The sequence below is a fragment of the Boleophthalmus pectinirostris genome, unplaced genomic scaffold (assembly GCF_026225935.1).
Source record: "Boleophthalmus pectinirostris isolate CB_2022bp ecotype Guang Dong unplaced genomic scaffold, ASM2622593v1 HiC_scaffold_2, whole genome shotgun sequence".
NCBI lineage: Eukaryota > Metazoa > Chordata > Actinopteri > Gobiiformes > Gobiidae > Boleophthalmus > Boleophthalmus pectinirostris.
The window spans coordinates 35,687,812-35,706,974 of record NW_026571152.1 but is presented as its reverse complement, the minus strand read 5'-3'; the positions used below and the strand labels follow the sequence as shown (position 1 = coordinate 35,706,974).

General features: G+C 42.1%; 1 protein-coding gene across 1 annotated transcript in view; it reads right to left on the bottom strand.

Moving 5' to 3' along the window:
* Nucleotides 1-19,163, bottom strand: part of LOC110165906 (neural-cadherin-like) — a 456,074-nt gene that overhangs the window by 137,574 nt on the left and 299,337 nt on the right. The window contains exons 21-22 of the mRNA XM_055155988.1: nucleotides 17,890-18,119; nucleotides 12,170-12,447 (exon numbers count right to left, since the gene is read on the bottom strand). Of these exons, the coding sequence (XP_055011963.1) occupies nucleotides 12,170-12,447; nucleotides 17,890-18,119 (508 nt within the window). The remainder of the gene's footprint in view (nucleotides 1-12,169; nucleotides 12,448-17,889; nucleotides 18,120-19,163) is intronic.

The following is a 19,163-nucleotide window of genomic DNA, read 5'->3' as shown; positions in this document are numbered from 1 at the left end:
AGTGGTCTCGCGGGCGGGGAGCGTAGCCCGGCGCACGCTATACTACACATCACCTCGGAGTCTGGCTGGCCCTTTCATGCCGCTCTTGAGAAACGCAGAAAATCAAGGAGCACAAACCCGTGTATTCCCGCCTCTGACTGACAATATCTGATCAGCTGCGGACCGGGGGCTGCCTGTTAAAGATTCCCCTGCAAAGGATACGGCGCAAAATATAGGATTCTTTGTGGCTGAAATGCAATTCACATAAGAACACGGAGCCCGTATAGAAGGACAGATCGTCTTCTTATACGACGAGAGATCTCTCAGAAGCAGAGACAATTTAAAGATAAAAGTCGAATAGAAAAAAATAAAAAAAGCGAGAGAAGGGGGGGGGGTGTTTCGTTTTCTTTGCCCTCTCCGCCTTTGACAGAGTTGCATGTTCATGTAAAAGGCATTAAAGGAGATTTGGAGAAGTTGTGAACATAGAGGGGGGCCAGAGTTAATCCCCCTGCCCTATATTTATTTAATCTGGGCATTAGCGTGTACTTAAAATGAACGCCGCGCTGTTTCCTCCCTGATAGACGACCACAAAGGCAACGGCGTTTGAACGTATAAACCGTGGATTTGATTATTGATACTTTGCAGATTAAATTTTTTTTTTTTAAAGTCAAGGTTTTGTCGCGATGTAATATTAACGCTTGGGTAAGACGAATGGTTTTAGAAGATATTTGAGGTTGGGGCTTCCAAAAGATTTCGGATTCAGGATGTTTTGAGCGATACAAAGAATTATAAAGAGCTAAGGATGGGAAAAATGGAGATCTGATTTAGTTTGTATTATACTGGTGACGATATTCAGACAATGTTATGCAAGAAATGGTTCATGTAATTGTACAAAACAAACATGAGCAGGCGGTGAAAATATACTTTGCACTCTTGTTTTGAAGACTACGCTGCGACGTAGTCTGGTTTCATTCTTAATCAGTTCTTTGTGCTTCCTTTTTATTATAGACAATAGAATCAGATTTTACATTTTGCAGATCTCTAGGTCAGGAATTGGAATACACTAGACCAGGGGTGTCAAACTCATTTTGGTCCGGGGGCCGTATCCAACCTACTTTGATCCCAAAGGGGCCGGATCAAAAAACTCATGTCATATAAACCCCAAAAATATCAATAAGTTCAAATATTTGTGCAGAGAAACACAAATCTACTACAGAAATCTTTTTTAATTGATGAACTCTTTCTTATTATAATATTATGAACAACCTGAAACTTTAAGAAAAATACAATTTCAACACAATGTTTTAACATTAACTTGTATGCAAACAGGAATAAGTACATTTTTCTTGTAAAATCCTGCACTCGGCTCCATTTTTCTCAAGTTGGACATTTTTCTGATGAGGGGGTCACGGTCAACAGTCAAAACGATCGTCCTTTAAGAGCGTTTGGAAAGAGACAAATCTTCATTTGTGCTGCTCTGGTGGGAGGGGCCACGTAATGAGACTTAAATTACTAATATTTTAATAGAAAATATAATTAAAATATTTTTAGTATAAAATCACCCAAGGGCCACATTAAAGGTCTTGGAGGGCCGGATCTGGCCCCCGGGCCGTATGTTTGACACCTGTGCACTAGACGGTTCGCAAAAAAGCCGAAATTGCGAATTTGGGCACCAGCCAATCAGCAAAGAGCCGTACATTCTGTGTTGGTAATGATTCCCGAGATCGAGGATTTAAAGCCGGAACAAAGAGAATGTTTGGTGAATTTTATCAAGGGGAAAGACGTTATTGTCCTTCTTCCTACGGGATTTGGAGCATTACATACGTCATGACCAAATAGCAGCGATTGGTTGAATAAAAAAAGTATCTGCCTATTGTTGAGCGAACTAATCCTAATGCTGTGAGGTCAGATGGTTTCCATGAAGTGAAACCGTCTGATGAATCAGGCTACTCCACCCTACTGTGACGGAGCACCTGTGATGCCCCGTCATCTCCCGACTGGCGCGTCTGCATCTGGCCAAAGAGCACGACGCTTCCTTCCCTCCCCGTTTTGCGGAGCTAAGCTCCGATAGTCTGGTTTATGCAGGAAGCTCGTGTGTCTCGCGGTCCTGTTTTTCCCCAACATCTGAACGGTTTCCCGGCTCGTGCGTTCGAGGTGCACACTCGACGCCGACGCTGCTTTCCTACCCGCAGCAGCCTCCGCGCCGTTCTTGAGTTTAGGGCCAAACCGAGGCACTTCCTGGTTGTGCTTTAAATAGCGCATAGTGGCGCGCTCAAGGGGGACATGTGATCGTGGACTCAACCATTGTGTCTATTTGGGGTCATTTGTGGGTTTTTGAAGTTGTTTAATGGAACTTATGTTAACCTTATGAGGGGTTCTTTAAGTTATTTTTATTATGTTTATTTCCAAGTTGATTTGTGCTCCTCAATACAATTTTGCTTATGTTAATTCCTTAAAACCCCATTTTCGTTAATTGGTTAGCCCGGGGGGAGGGGCTAAGGGGGTATAAAAGGAGGGAGCTCCAGTCATTTGCGGTGGGTGTTTGGCCTGACTACGTGGGCGCTGCAACTGTAAGTGATTAGTGTACATATGTTTGTAAATACTTCTGTCTACCACCTCTTTTTTTTTTTGTCACTGTAAATATTTCACTCTGCACTTGGAGCTGTGGTGCAAATAAAAACCCACTTAAGTGAAGTTTTTTGACTGAGCCATCATTTTTACATTTATTTCGGACGAACCCGTGACACCTACAAACGCAGAACGCCATAATGTTTGGTCAAAAATTAGTTTATATAATTTTGGGGTATTTGAAACATGAATAAATAATAAGTAAAATGAAAAATATTGATCTTAAAATTGACCATTGACCCTTATTTGGCAGTTCTTGTAATCTGCCTTTGTATCATGAGCCAAAAATAAGGACTCGTGTAAAGACAAAAGGCAGAAACTGTGTTTTGTTTTGTTTGTGATTTAGTTCGTAAATATGTTTTATTTTAAAATCCAACCTCTCGCCTCCTTCTTTTTGTTGCGGCCTTGCCACAGGGTCTAAACATTAAATAAATATACCTTTGGGTTCAGTTATACTAAATTATCTTTAATGTGAAAGTATTTTGCGTATTTATTCATACTGTACACACTATACTTCAAAGTCTGTCAAACTGTTAAACTGTGTAAGTCAGGGGTCTCCAATCTGTAGCTCCGGAGTTACCAGTCGCCAAAGGATGTAGGAATTTTATCATTGTGCTGAATAACAAAAATGTGGTTAATTACATGTCTACAACTGTTGTACCTGTATCATTTTGAAGCCCGATTTTGTGCACTAATAAATGGACAATGATTTATGTTTTATAAGCACCTAACTGTATCCAAAAGCTCGCGTCATTCTTATAATCGTCTCAATTTCTTGCGGCCATTAAAATGAGAAACTCTCTTGCATTTTTGTTGGTTGGAGACTCTTGGTGTAGGTGTCGCCGCACGATCGGGATCAGCACTAAACAGGAAATCCAAAGGTCTTCTAGAGAAATTCAAACAAACCCCATGATGACTCGGGGGGTGTTGAATGTAAGTCTGGTGAAAATCAAGCAAATAATCATCATGTCAGTTGTTTTAGATCACGGGTGTCAAACATAAGGCCCGGGGGCCAGATCCGGCCCTCCAAGACCTTTAATCTGGCCCTTGGCTGGTTTTCTACTAAAATATTTTTAATTATATTTTCTATTAAAATCTTGCTAATTTTCTGTGGTGTTTATCCAGCGCGTCTCTCTGTACATGGTCCCTCCCACCAGAGCAGCACAAATGAAGACTTGTCTCTTTCCAAACGCTCTTAAAGGACGATCGTTTTGACTGTTGACCGTGACACCCTCATCAGAAAAATGTCCAACATGAGAAAAAGTGGAGCCGAGTGCAGGATTTTCCAAGAAAATTGACTTATTCCTGTTTACATACAAGTTAATGTTAAAAAATCGTGTTGAAATTGTATTTTTCTTAAAGTTTCAGGTTGTTCATAATATTATAAATATTTTGTAAAAGAAAGAGTTCATCAGTTAAAAAAGATTTCTGTAATAGATTTGTGTTTCTCTGCACAAATATTTGAACTTATTGTTATTTTTGGGGTTTATATGCCATGAGTTTTCTGATCCGGCCCCTTTGGGATCAAAGTAGGTTGGATACGGCCCCCGGACCAAAATGAGTTTGACACCCCTGGTTTAGATGAAGAGTGAAGACCACACTAATCAAGACTGAGATCGAGACAAATCCGAGACCAGGACAAGACCAAGACCATCAAAACAAGACTGAGACTACAGCTCATCAAGACCAAATCGAGACCATCTGTGTCATTTTCTACATGTATTTGTATTTTAGTTATTTTGGCACATATACTATATCAATGTTTTTATAAATATATTTATGTTAATTTAGGCCTAAAATAAGCCAAGCAAACTGTGCTGCACTGAAACCCTCTGTCCTGGACCCTCACCCACAGTTTGAGAACCGCTTCTTTAAGAGAACTTCCACTGTCACTTTACACAAAACTGTGAAGAGACTGAAGAAAGTGGGGAGGATTTTTAAAACTGTTTTCGTAATTGCAACAACGTAATGAAATATGATCGACATGTCGACTTTCAAAACTCAAGTCCCAGACAAGACCGAGTCCAAGCTCCTTCAAGTCCCAGACAAGACCGAGTCCAAGCGCCTTCAAGTCCCAGACAAGACCGAGTCCAAGCGCCTTCAAGTCCCAGAGACAAGACCGAGTCCAAGCGTCCTTCAAAGTCCGAGACAAGACCGAGTCCAAGCGCCTTCAAGTCCGAGACAAGACCGAGTCCAAGCGCCTTCAAGACCTAGACAAGACCGAGTCCAAGTGCCTTAAAGTCCGAGACAAGACCGAGTCCAAGCGCCTTCAAGACCCAGACAAGACCGAGTCCAAGCGCCTTCAAGTCCGAGACAAGACCGAGTCCAAGCGCCTTCAAGACCCAGACAAGACCGAGTCCAAGCGCCTTCAAGTCCAAGACAAGACCGAGTCCAAGCGCCTTCAGACCGAGACAAGACCGAGTCCAAGCGCCTTCAAGACCGAGACAAGACCGAGTCAAAGCGCCTTCAAGACCCAGACAAGACCGAGTCCAAGCGCTTCAAGACCGAGACAAGACCGAGTCCAAGCGCCTTCAAGTCCGAGACAAGACCGAGTCCAAGCGCCTTCAAGACCCAGACAAGACCGAGTCCAAGCGCCTTCAAGTCCGAGACAAGACCGAGTCCAAGCGCCTTCAAGACCCGAGACAAGACCGAGTCCAAGCGCCTTCAAGTCCGAGACAAGACCGAGTCCAAGCGCCTTCAAGTCCGAGACAAGACCGAGTCCAAGCGCCTTCAAAGTCCGAGACAAGACCGAGTCCAAGCGCCTTCAAGACCGAGACAAGACCGAGTCCAAGCGCCTTCAAGTCCGAGACAAGACCGAGTCCAAGCGCCTTCAAGTCCGAGACAAGACCGAGTCCAAGCGCCTTCAAGACCGAGACAAGACCGAGTCCAAGCGCCTTCAAGTCCGAGACAAGACCGAGTCCAAGCGCCTTCAAGTCCGAGACAAGACCGAGTCCAAGCGCCTTCAAGACCCAGACAAGACCGAGTCCAAGCGCCTTCAAATCCGAGACAAGACCGAGTCCAAGCGCCTTCAAGTCCGAGACAAGACCGAGTCCAAGCGCCTTCAAGTCCGAGACAAGACCGAGTCCAAGCGCCTTCAAGTCCGAGAAAGACCGAGTCAAGCGCCTTCAAGTCCGACAAGACGAGTCCAAGCGCCTTCAAGTCCGAGACAAGACCGAGTCCAAGCGCCTTCAAGTCCGAGACAAGACCGAGTCCAAGCGCCTTCAAGTCGAGACAAGACAAAGTTCAAATGTGTTTGAGTCTGAGACAAGATCAAGACCACAAAAAAGGTCTCGAGGCCAGTCTTGAGCCCAGGACCGGTCTCGAGTTCTCCGACACTACAAAATTATACCAATATAGTGATGCCACGAGTATCATAAATTATATACAGCAGACACAAGCACGACAGGTCTCTTTCTCTTTAAACAAGGCCTTTTACCTTTGCAGAGAACAGGAACTGCCAAAAAAGGGTCAAAGGTAAATTGAGCTCAGTATTTTTCGCAGACAAATATTTCTTCAGTTTTGCAACTAGCTGTCAAATTTTGGGAGTCCTACCTATTATACTTCTGTCTGGACTAAACAGAAACTCTGAAGTCATTTTTCACGTCTCTTACCTTTGTAGGGCAGAATAATGAACAACGCATAAAGCTGTTGTTCATTTTTAATAAGTAATTAGTAATTGTTTGGTGTATCTGTTTATCTACTTTCCTAACAATAAAAATCTTTAACAAAATGTTCTGAAACTTTGCAGCAGACGTCATCAACATTTCCCGGGGTGCGACGCAAACTTTTACCCAAATTGGACTTTAATCCGAGCTTTGTATTAACACAATCTGACCAGAAAGAACAGACTGATTTGGAACTACAACAGGTGAGCTGATTTGTGCTGTTTAAAAAAAAAAAAAAAAAAAAAAAAAAAGTCTCTCACACATCAAATTGCAGTCACAAGATGAAAAAAGACAGTTTTTCAATTAGTCATTCGCACCATTTTTTGACGAAAATCTAATCACAGGCTCTTGAAAATGTGTTTGAATTCATTTTGTATTTTTTTTAGGTCAGCTTTTAAAACTTTCTTGGCAGTGTTTGGTGATGAGTCAATAGAGAGAAGGATCTAAGATTAAAAAAAGTATAATAAGTAAAAAAAAAACAACTGTATATCCCAATCCAAAAATACACAGCACGAGGATTGGAGTAATAATCGTCAGGCTGGAGTGTCGGGTCAGACCAGGAAACCAGCCTCTAGAGCGAAACCTGCCTCACTCACAGCTGCCCCAAAGTAATTATCTGTAATAATGAGGCAATGTTGCAAAGCTATTCTAAATATGCAAATCTAAAGTTTGTTTAAAGAGAAAGAGACCGACTGTGCTCGTGTCTGCTGCATAGTTATAATCTATGACACTTGTGGATCATTGGATTTTGGATTTTTTTGATAATTTGGTAGTGTTGTAGTATCTTTTTACCGATTTTTTTAGGGTCTTGGTCTCGTCTCGGACTCTAACGCATTTGGACTCGGTCTTGTCTGGGTTTTGAAGGCGCTAGGACTCGGTCTTGTCTCGGACTTGAAGGCGCTTGGATTTGGTCTTGTCTCGGTCTTGGAGGCGCTTGACTTGGTCTTTCTTGTTCTTGAAGACGCTTGGACTCGGTCTGTCTCGGTCTTGAAGGTGCTTGGATTTGGTCTTGTCTCGGTCTTGGAGGCGCTTGGACTCGGTCTTTTCTTGTTCTTGAAGACGCTTGGACTCGGTCTTGTCTCGGACTTGAAGGCGCTTGGATTTGGTCTTGTCTCGGACTTGAAGGTGCTTGGATTTGGTCTTGTCTGGGTCTTGAAGGTACTTGGACTCGGTCTTGTCTCAGACTTGAAGGCCCTTGAACTCGGTCTTGTTTTGGTCTTGAAGGCGCTTGGGACTCGGTCTTGTCTTGGTCTTGAAGGCCCATGGACTCAGTCTTGTCTCGGACTTGAAGGTACTTGGACTCGGTCTTGTGGATCATTGGATTTTGGATTTTTTTGATAATTTGGTAGTGTTGTAGTATCTTTTTACCAGTTTTTTTAGGGTCTTGGTCTTGTCTCGGACTCTAACGCATTTGGACTCAGTCTTGTCTCGGTCTTGAAGGCGCTAGGACTCGGTCTTGTCTGGGTCTTGAAGGCGCTTGGACTCGGTCTTGTCTCGGACTTGAAGGCGCTCGGATTTGGTCTTGTCTTGGTCTTGAAGGTGCTTGGACTTGGTCTTTTCTTGTTCTTGAAGACGCTTGGACTCGGTCTTGTCTCGGACTTGAAGGCGCTTGGATTTGGTCTTGTCTCGGTCTTGAAGGTGCTTGGATTTGGTCTTGTCTTGGTCTTGAAGGTGCTTGGACTTGGTCTTTTCTTGTTCTTGAAGACGCTTGGACTCGGTCTTGTCTCGGACTTGAAGGTGCTTGGATTTGGTCTTGTCTCGGACTTGAAGGTGCTTGGATTTGGTCTTGTCTCGGACTTGAAGGCGCTAGGACTCGGTCTTGTTTTGGTCTTGAAGGCGCTTGGACTCGGTCTTGTCTCGGTTTTGAAAGCATTTGGACTCGGTCTTGTTTTGGTCTTGAAGGAGCTTGGACTCGGTCTTGTTTTGGTTTTGAAAGCGCTTGGACTCGGTCTTGTCTCGGTTTTGAAAGCGTTTGGACTCGATCTTGTCTCGGACTCAAGGTTTAAACTCGATGAGTTTGATCATATTTCACTACAGCCACTGTTGTCGGCAGTTCGCAAAACAGGTTTAAAACTCCAACCCACTTTCTTCACAGTTTTCTGTAAAGTCTTACTGGAAGTTCTCTTAAAAATTAGGTTCTCAAACTGTGGGTGAGGGTCCAAAAAATCAGCACAGTACAGTTTACTTGGCTTATTCTAAGTCTGAATGAACATCAATAAGATAAAATGGAGATCGATTTGTAAAAACATTGATATATATACAGTATATGACAAAATAAAAATAAATGTCGAAAATGACAAATATGGTCTCGATTTGGTCTCTATGGGCCGTGGTCTTGGTCTTTGTCTTGTCTTGGTCTCGGCCTTTAAAAGTCTTGGTCTTGACTCGGTCTCAACCCTGAGAGGTCTTGGTCTTGTCCTCTCGGTCTCGACCCTCAGAGGTCTTGGTCTTGTCTCGGTCTCGACCCTCAGAGGTCTTGGTCTTGTCTTGTCTCGGTCGACCCTCAGAGGTCTTGGTCTTGTCACCCTCAGAGGTCTTTGTCTTGTCTCTGGTCTCGACCCTCAGAGGTCTTGGTCTTGTCTCGGTCTCACCTCAGAGGTCTTGGTCTTGTCCTGGTCTCGACCCTCAGAGGTCTTTGTCTTGTCTCCGTCTCGACCCTCAGAGGTCTTGGTCTTGTCTCGGTCTCGACCCTCAGAGGTCTTGGTCTTGTCTGGTCTCGACCCTCAGAGGTCTTTGTCTTGTCCTGGTCTCGACCCTCAGAGGTCTTGGTCTTGTCTCTCGACCCTCAGAGGTCTTGCTCCTGGTCTCGACCCTCAGAGGTCTTGGTCTTGTCTCGGTCTCGACCCTCAGAGGTCTTGGTCTTGTCTCTCGACCCTCAGAGGTCTTGGTCTTGTCTCGGTCTCGACCCTCAGAGGTCTTGGTCTTGTCCTGGTCTCGACCCTCAGAGGTCTTGGTCTTGTCTTGTCCTGGTCTTGGACTGTCCTCAGAGTCTTGGTCTCTCCTCGACCCTCAGAGGTTTCTTGTGCGGTCTTGACCCTCAAAGTCACTGTAATTGGGCATTTTTGTCGCAATATTCATCTAAAACAACTTAATAAAAGAAACAAATCCGCTTACGTCCGCGTTAGAAAAGTGCGGTGCCCAATGGGAGCTGCCATCGCCGTAAACGTCAAACCTTGAACCACCTTGAAGTCGGGAGCCCCTCCTACAGACAGAGCTGCAGATCACACTGACGAGTAGCAGATTTGTTTTCATTTGTACTAAAATGACTACGTGACGCTGCAGAATCCTACACGTATCACTGATTAAGAAGAAAAAAAAATTGGAGAATACCCAATTTAAGATGACTCAAACACGGCCGAATCACTCCAAATACAAATTCGGATGAGTAAACGAAAAAGGGAAACAACTATAACGTGGTTAAACGCTCTGAAAAGTCCATTTTGCATAATAGGTCTGCTTTAAGATTCATTTCCCGGCTCGCACCTTTCACAAAAATACTCTATACACAAATAACTACGCATAAGCAATTAAGGCCTGTTTTTCGATCCTTAACTGTTAGAAACCTCACAACTTCTAGCACCTGTTCTGTTAAAATATATGTAAATGTATGCTTTGTTGAACATTCATTTCACTGCAGCAATACCAGCTTGTAAAAAAAAACGAAAAAGCAGCCTCTCTATATTCAGCTGACGACAACAGATTGCAGCTAGAGCAAGTTAGGTCAAATTACAGGTGAGGGATACTTTCTAACAAGACCTCAAAAGAGCACTGCAGCATAAAAAATAGGTCCAGGGAGTAGCAACGTACACTGCAAAAAGAAGCGGACTAAGGGAGAGTGACGTCCCCTATAGCGAGCGGCTCCAGGCACATGAAGCTCATCGAGGTTAGCGGTTAAAGGGGTGAAGAGTTTCATACTGGGAATAGGAATTTATTTAAGGTCAAAATAGTGGGGGGAAAAAAAAAAAAAAATAATGAAAAACACCAGGATCATTTAGTCATCATTTTGGGGGGAGGTGCCGTGGTTAAGTCCTGGCTAAATTCTCTTTTAGTCCTGTTTTAGACCCTGTTTTAGTCCTGTTTATAGACCTGTTTTTAGACCTGGTTTAGTACTGTTTTAGTCCTGTTTTAGACCCTATTTTAGACCTGTTTTAGTCCTGTTTTAGTCTGCTTAGTCCTGTTTATAGACCTGTTTTTAGACCTGGTTTAGTACTGGTTTAGTCCTGTTTTAGTCCTGTTTATAGACCTGTTTTTTTTAGACCTGTTTTAGACCTTTTAGTACTGGTTTAGTCCTGTTTTAGTCCTGTTTTTAGTGGTTTAGTCCTGTTTTTAGACCTGGTTTAGTACTGGTTTTAGTCCTGTTGATAGACCTGGTTTAGTACTGGCTTAGTCCTGTTTTAGTCCTGTTTATAGACCTGTTTTTAGACCTGGTTTAGTACTGACTTAGTCCTGTTGATAGACCTGGTTTTGTACTGGCTTAGACCCTGTTTTAGTCCTGTTTATAGACCTGTTTTTAGACCTGGTTTAGTACTGGTTTAGTCCTGTTTTAGTCCTGTTTTAGACCCTGTTTTAGTCCTGTTGATAGACCTGGTTTAGTACTGGCTTAGTCCTGTTTTAGGCCTGTTTTAGACCCTGTTTTAGTCCTGTTTATAGACCTGTTTTTAGACCTGGTTTTGTACTGGTTTAGTCCTGTTTTAGTCCTGTTTATAGACCTGTTTTCCACGTGGCATAAAGTAGGGAGGAATGGTCCACACGGGGTATGGGAGGGGGGGGTTAGTGCTGTCCAGTCCAGTGAGGTTCATTTAGTCTTCCAGTAATTTATAGGTTCATTTTTTCAGACCAAGGGTGTGTTCTCATAGTTTTGTTAGGTTTGTTTTCATTCCCTCATTCCCAGTTTCGACAGCTGCCCTGCGCTCTTCCTCAGAGTCACGTGATGTTGCTGTGACGTGTCTGGTCAGCTGATTTAAACAGGTTTTGGCGCTGTCTTCCTACCGGCGGAGGCAGGGCGACAGCGCCATCTGCAGTCCGACTTCCTCAGGACAGTACCCCAGGTGTGTGAGAGTAAAAAAGCCCCTCATCCCCCTCAAGCCCCTCATTTTGGATACTGTTATGCTTTTCTATGCCTTATTTCATGTTCAAAGTATATTTTAATTAATTTTATGTTTTATACATCACAACGCTGCTCTAAGGAACATTTTTTTTTTTTTTTTTTTTTTGGAGAGAGAGAAAAATGCTGAATAAATAGCCCAGTGTCAGCAGCAGTTTTGCAGCTTCGTGCAAACCGTTTGACCTCACAGTGTTAGGATTCATTTGCTCGACGGTTCGCTGGTACTTTTTTTTATTTAACCAATCGCTGCTATTTGGTCGTGATTTACGTAATGCGTCACTAACGGCGCTAACTGGTATATAAGCTTTTCCCAAATCCCGTAGGAAGAAGGACAAAAATCTTTAAATTCACCAAACATTCTCTTTGTTCCGGCTTTAAATCCTCGATCTCAGGAATCGTTGCCAACACAGAACACATGGCTCTTCTTTGATTGGCTGGTGCCTGAACTCGCACTTCTGAGGTTTTTGTAAACTGTCTAGTGTATTTTGATTCCTGACCTAGTCGCTGGAGAGAAATGAAATTGAGCGGAGGCCCTAGGTGTAAATTGTAAATTAATAAATGCATCAAGTAACTAAAAAATAATCGTTTGAATAATCATGATTTCAATACTGACCAAAATAACCAAATTATTTTTTTCCATAATTGATCAGCTCTGGTCTAGATGATAAAGTTGTTGTGAGGATGTTGGTTTCCACAGACCTGAACGCAACAACGCTCACTTCCAATTTGTGTTAGCTGTGCTCATTTACGCATACAGTCTGTGAGTAGTATTTAGAGTATTTGCATGTCTCACCTGTATCCATTCTGGGTGTTGACGCAGACTCCCCCGTTCAGGCAGGGGTTGGTGGGGTAGGAGGAGCAGGGCCTGTGCGTCCTCTCCCTGGCAGCGCACCCACAGACAGCTGCGGTGGACACCTTGAGCGAGACCAGGGACAGGGCGCCGGAGTCGAGCGTGGTGGGGGTGTCAGTGACGGTTAGGGCGGTGGAGCAGCCAGTGGAAGCTCTGCAGTCCACATGAACGCACTCATCCACCTGCACCTGCCTCACACCCGCCCTCAGGAGAGACTGCAGCTGTGGGGAGGACAGGAGAAGATGGAGAAAGGGAAAAGGTTATGCAGATAGTGTACGGTTTTTAATTGTATTCTTTGTACAGTGTCTTTGGGGGTTTAGAAAAGCGCTGTATAAATAAAATGTAGTGATGTGTTTCAGATGACGTTACTGGAATTTTCGGACTATAATGCGAAATATCAATGATGTTGAATTCTCCCGTCTATTTTCATACATAAGTTGCACCGGATTACAAGGCGCATTAAGCGAAACAAACGGACGACACTTGAGACTGATCCTTTAGCCCAGGCGTCCACGATCCATCAGCAGATCGTGGTGTAATTCGCACGGTGTTTCCTCCCTGTCTTGGTGAATGTGGATTATGAATGTGAATGTGGGTGGATAATTTAAGTTTTTTGTTTTGGTTTTTTTTATTGGCCAGGCACGTTAATGTGTTAATTTTGCGTTAACTAATTAATTCATTAACGCCAACAATTATTTTTTCGCCGTTAACACAGTTATTATTATTATTATTATTATTAATTATTATTGTAAATGTCTGTTGCTCACTGGCTTTTATTTTGAAAAAGTCCACCGCGAGCGTTTCTTTAAGTTTGACGTCTTTTCTTGACACTTTTTTCCCCCTTTTTTTTCTTTTTTTTTTTTTTTTTTTTTTTAATAATTTTTATTTGCAAACTACATAGATTACAACAAATAGGAACCAAACGACATACAAGATACAAGACAGACATTACATACAAATAGGAACAAAGATGACAGGGGTTGGTGACAGTGTGAACCTTATGTGCGTGTCTGTGTGTGTGTGCGTGTCTGTGTATGTGTATGTGTGTGTGTATACGCGTGTGTATGTATGTGTGACCACGTGGATGCAACGAGATGCACCTCCATCAAGCGGTGCGGCTTCGTAGTTTACCAAAGTCGTACTATAACATTTCGACACATTTTTGAGCGCCGTGTACCACATAAAATCATTTCGAGGTCAGTAAGCACAACCAGAGTTAATACAAGTTAATACATAAGGTGCACCAGATTATAAGGCGCACTGTTGATTTTTGAGAAAATTAACGGGTTTTAAGTGCGCTTTATAGTCCAAAAAATATGGTACAATATTCTATAGACCAATGTTATTTAATACAGATGTGGGACAGTTAAATTAATATTGTGAAAATGCAGATTCACTGATAGAAACGATCAGGTTCAACATTTAGGACACTTAACAAAACTTACTGCATCAAAATGTACATGCAGCGTTTCCAAGTGTTTTGTTAAAGTCCTATATTACACGACTCTTGTGAGCTTTAAGTCATGTTATAAAGTCGTTTCCTTTTCAAAAACAAAGCTGGAGTTGTGTTTTGATTCATTCACATGTTTGGGTAACACTTTATTATCAGTCTGTCTGCATCTCCAAAGCTCAAAATGCTCAGCTCCACCTTGTGATACCTTTAGATTTGATTGATTGATTCGTTTTTATTTTGAGTTTGTGCCAAGAGAGAAACAATAATCATACACATACTACATACACATTGTAAACAGCAGAAAAGCACATTTCTCAAAAAGAAGAAAAAACTTATATGAAACCATCCCTGTTCATGACGCAGTTTCAAAAATGTGGTTTCTTACGCACATTGATCACGAAACTTTACAAGTATTTACATATAGCAAAATAAATTACATACTATGGTTGTACAAACTAATAATAATGATAAAGAAGGCAAAGAAGTTTATATCAAAATAAGCAAAATGAGAATGAAGAATGTAAGGATTTTTTTTTTTTCTTTTTCTTCCATTTATGGTTGTACTGGCAGATAGAAACATGCGCAGCCAACAAAAATTGTGACTTCCTGCTGGGTCCAAAGACAAAAATAGAACAAAAAAGGGAAAGTGCGGATCTTTTTCCTTTTTTTTTTGTACCATTTAAAGTATGGTCGTACAAACTAATAATAATGTTAACGAAGGCAGAAAAGTTTATCGTTTATGACAAAATAAGCCACAATGAGAATGAAGAATGATGTAACGATGTAAGGATTTTTGTTTGTTTGTTTTCATTTACGGTCGTACAAACTAATAATAATGATAAAAAAGGCACAAAATGTATTTATGATTGTATAAAAATTAAAGTTAAGGTTAAAGAAAAGCATGTGTTTAGTTAATAGTCGTGGTTTACTTCAGAAGACAATGTATCTAGTGTTCTAGGCATTTCTGTCAAAAAGTTCAGTAGAAATTGGCAATTTCAGGTCTGAAATTATCCAAATGATTCTAGTGAAGGTGTGTGGACTTTAAAAACACAGTGGAGCACGCATATTTAAGGTGGAAGTGTTTTCAATTTGAAAAGAACTCAGCCTAAATATGCAGGATTTGTATGTTAAACGTGTATAAATGCAACAAAACACAACTCCAGAATCCCTGTATCATTCGTTCATTCGTTTGACAATATAAAACCAAAAATAAGAAAATGAAAAAACAACAGTTTTCTTCATGATTTGTCTCCAAAACCAAAATGAAAAAAACGTATAACGATTCTTTTTTTTTTGGTTTTCGAATTTGTGTTTAAATTAAAAATGGAAAAAATGGATAACGGCCGTTTCCCGTTTACGTGATTCCGTGACTGCGATGCCGGACTTTTGCACCGCATACGGACTGAACCAGGACTGATCCAGGTCCGAGACCAGACCGGGACAGACCGGGACCAGACCAGGACCAGAGCGGGACTGAGACTGGGACCAGACTGGGACCAGAGCGCTACTGAGACTGGGACCAGACCAGGACCAGAGCAGGACTGAGACTGGGACCAGACTGGGACCAGAGCGCTACTGAGACTGGGACCAGACCGGGACCAGAGCGGGCCTGAGACCGAGACAAGACCGTGACAAGACGACCGGGACCAGACCGAAGGCTCAGAGTCCACGGCAGGGCCGGAGCTCGAAGCTGAGGCTCGGACCCCGCGGAGGCTCAGAGTCAAAGCTCGGAGTCCACCCTGGTCCGGCTCTGGTCCGGCTCTGGTCCGGCTCTGGTCTCTGGTCCGGCTCTGGTCCCGCTCTTGTCCGTCTGTCCCGGTCTCAGTCCCGGTCTGGTTCCGGTCTGGTCCCGGACCTGGATCAGTCCTGGTTCAGTCCGTACGCGGTGCAAAAGTCCGGCATCACAGTCACGGAATCACGTAAACGGGAAACGGCCGTTATCCGTTTTTTCCATTCTTCATTTAAACACAAAATCGAAAACTGAAAAAACAAATCGTTATCCATTTTTTCATTTTGGTTTTGGAGACAAATAGTGAAGAAAACTGTTGTTTTTTCATTTTCCTATTTTTGGTTTTATATTGAAAAATGAATGAACGAATGATACACTGATTCTCCAGGTATGTTTTTTTTTTTTTGATGAGGAAACAGCAACAACATCGATCAGAAAATAACGTAATATGAGCCTCTTAAAATCTGAGATCGGCTCTTTGAATGATTTTAAAAAGTTCGGAGTCCAGACCTCTGAAATCTTTGTTACTAATATTTCAACAACTTCTATTAGTGGTAAGAAAAATGGTACCTTTAATTACTCTTAACCAAGGTCAGAAAAAGGTCTTTACTTTTTATTCAACAGTGTTTTTAAAAGGCCCATTTTGCCATTATAAAATATTTAAAAGCCTAAATAGCAGCCTACTAAAACACTGCCACTGTACAGTAATATGTAAACCTGCAGAAGCTGAACGTGTCACTCCATTTTCTGTCGTGTTTTTTGAATTTCAATCAAAGCTGACAATATTAAAGCTACACTGTGTAACTTTTCTGGTAGAGACTCCATCACCTGCTTCACTTCACGTATAGTAGACGTTGTTTTTGTTTCCTGCTATGTTCTACAGTATGGCATTTAATTTAACTATCTCCATGGAGACAAGCAGCCACATCACCAGGTCAAGTTACAGGTCAGATCTGTGGAGACGTGGGTCCGCTCATGGTATTAATGCATGTTTTTGTGGTGGTTTTGAGAAAGAAAAACTCGTATAATTGAATAAATGTAAGTTTTATTTGTTTAATGCCATACTGTGGAGCATCCAAGGCAAATCTATACTGTATTTTTCGGACAATAAGTCTCATTTTTTTCATGGTTTGGGTGTTTTCTGCGACTTATACTCCAGTGCGACTTATATATTAAAAATTTTCACACTGACAGTCGCGTGAGGTTCTAGTCTTGTGTGTCAATATCTGCTGCTCCTGTTCCTCCTGTACCGCTGTCACTTCACTCTACTGCGCATGTCTCCTGCAGAAAGAGCCTGTATCATGTCAGTCGATCGCACCATTACTTCTGTACCACTGAAAATTTAAACACACTTGTAAAGACAACTCAAAAGACTCAACACAAATGCCCCCAAAAACAAAATCATATTTTGCAGATTACAAATCGCAAGTAGTGAAATATGCAGCCGAAAACGGTAATCGCGCAGCAGAAAGAAAGTCTAGAGTGAGAACTGAAACTTGTGACAATCGGGTGCACTATGCAGCTTTCCTGGAAGTCACTGGATGGATCGACAAAGCCTGGACTTCAGTGACAAACAAAACTATCTTGTCAGGATTCAGAAAGGCCGGAATAATTCTAACTGGAACTGACGCTGAGTCTGACGACAGCGACACAGACGAGGAAGCGGCGCTCTGTTTACCTCCGGAAGTCGCGGAGTTGCTCAGAAGTGAAACAGAGGATGAAGAATTCAATAGATTTAGTGATTTGGAGTGAGATGGAGAGTTTGGTAAACTTGTTCTGTTGTTTATGTTATAGTTTATCTGAAGAACTGTTCATATGTGACGTTAACAGTCTGTTGTTCTCTGTTCTATTGTTTTTACTATAACTTGTATTTTAAGATGAAATGTCAGTTCCTGGTCTCTGATTTTATCAAATAAATTTCCCCCAAAAAGCGCGATTTATATATGTTTTTTTTTTCTTCATTAAGCATGTTTTGGCTGCTGTGACTTATAGTCTGAAAAATACGATAATATCACTACAGAGACACGCACACAGAGGAACCTCCACCACAAAATTTACTCTCTGCACCTTTAACGCGTTCTGTTTCTCGAGTGTGTATCTGACTCTATCTGGTAATACAAAATATTGGGCGTCTGTGTCTAATAAATGTACACAGCCCCAGTAAATGTTGAGTAACAGTCGTGCCAGGGGTTCTGTACACGCAAAAGATAACCATTAAATGAAAAAAAATGGATGGAAAAATAATATTCTCCCCCATCCGGGCTTTTTACAGCTTGTTTGTAAATCACAACAGCAGGTAGTTAAGCGAGACACGGCTAAATGAATGGAACAGACAAGAAAAAATGGCAGTTCACGCGGGGAGTCTGTGCGAAATAAGAGGCCAGATAAAAAGCTCTGTTATCTCTTCCCCTCTCAGTCCTGAGTGTATCCGAAGATATACGAGCATTGATCACTATCGCACAGACCGGATGGAATTTGTACCTTTTTTTTATGAGCAGCCAGGACAGCGTGCAGTTTCTCCGGGTGAACGTAGCTCTGATCAGTGAGCACATAGAAATGAATGTCCACCATTTTCTCCCCTCTGTCGGCTATACTGAAAATGTTGATGCTCGGAGCTTTGACGGACAGCGTTTCAGACAGGAAGTCCCAGAACGTCTCCAGTCTGCTCTTCCCCTCCACGCGGGAGTCGATAAAATCTCTGGCGGTAATGCCTTCAGGAGACAAAGAGAGCAGAGGAACATGTGGTTAGAACTGGACTTATCAATGACAACTACAGTGGAGATCAAAGGCACAAGTCATTTTCTTTACATTAACGCCCGAGGAAACCCAATATCTCTCTCTATCGATCCAATTCTCTCAAATAATCTGTTAATTGAATGAGCTCTGATGACGTCAAGTAAATGTTTTTTTCACTAAAAATAGAGTGGTGCGTGTATTACTGATTTTGTTTATTGATCGTATTTTGGTCCGACCTGTCAATAATATGCACAGGGGAACGCACGCAGAAGTCCTCTTAATCTCAAAAAATGGTAATGACTTTGAGACAGAGGCATTTGTAATAGTCTTCGACTCTGATCGCAAAATGGCTTTTAAATGTCAAGGACTTTACCTGACACTTCCAAATTGACCTTTATAACTCCAATTTGCTCAGTGAGACTGACAGAAAAATGAACACTCTCAACATAAACTTCAGAGTGTGGGGGAACGGGAAGAATAAGGAAACTATTACCAGGCAGCAGTGGGACTGCCTGTTTAACAATGCTTAGTAATGTTAAATAACGCAAGTAGAAAAGGCTCTTTGTGACAGCCTGTTATTTTAGTGTTAACTAGATTGACAAGATGATAATCATTCAATAGAAAGTACCAATTTATCCATGCCTGTGGCAGAAGCTGGCTCTTTCAAAATTAGCTTCATAAAGGAATTTAACAACAACAGTGACAACAAAGAAGAGCGAGGAAGCTTTTGTGTCAAGAAACTGCAAAGGAAAATCCCATTACTTTGTAAAAACAACCATTACATGGTTTAAACTGCCTGGTCAAAATGTCAGCGCCGCTTTGACTTCACACATGGACACAGTCCCTGCAAAACTGTGCACAGTCAAAGAAGTGATGGACTTTCAGACTGGGGAATGGTGAAAAGGTGCAGAGAAGCAGAGCTGAAAAATAACTACAAGAACTATGTACAGAATGTGATGTCTTATCTGCTGTGACAGACCGAGTAACCAGGACTACATGCTTTTCCTCTTCACTAAACA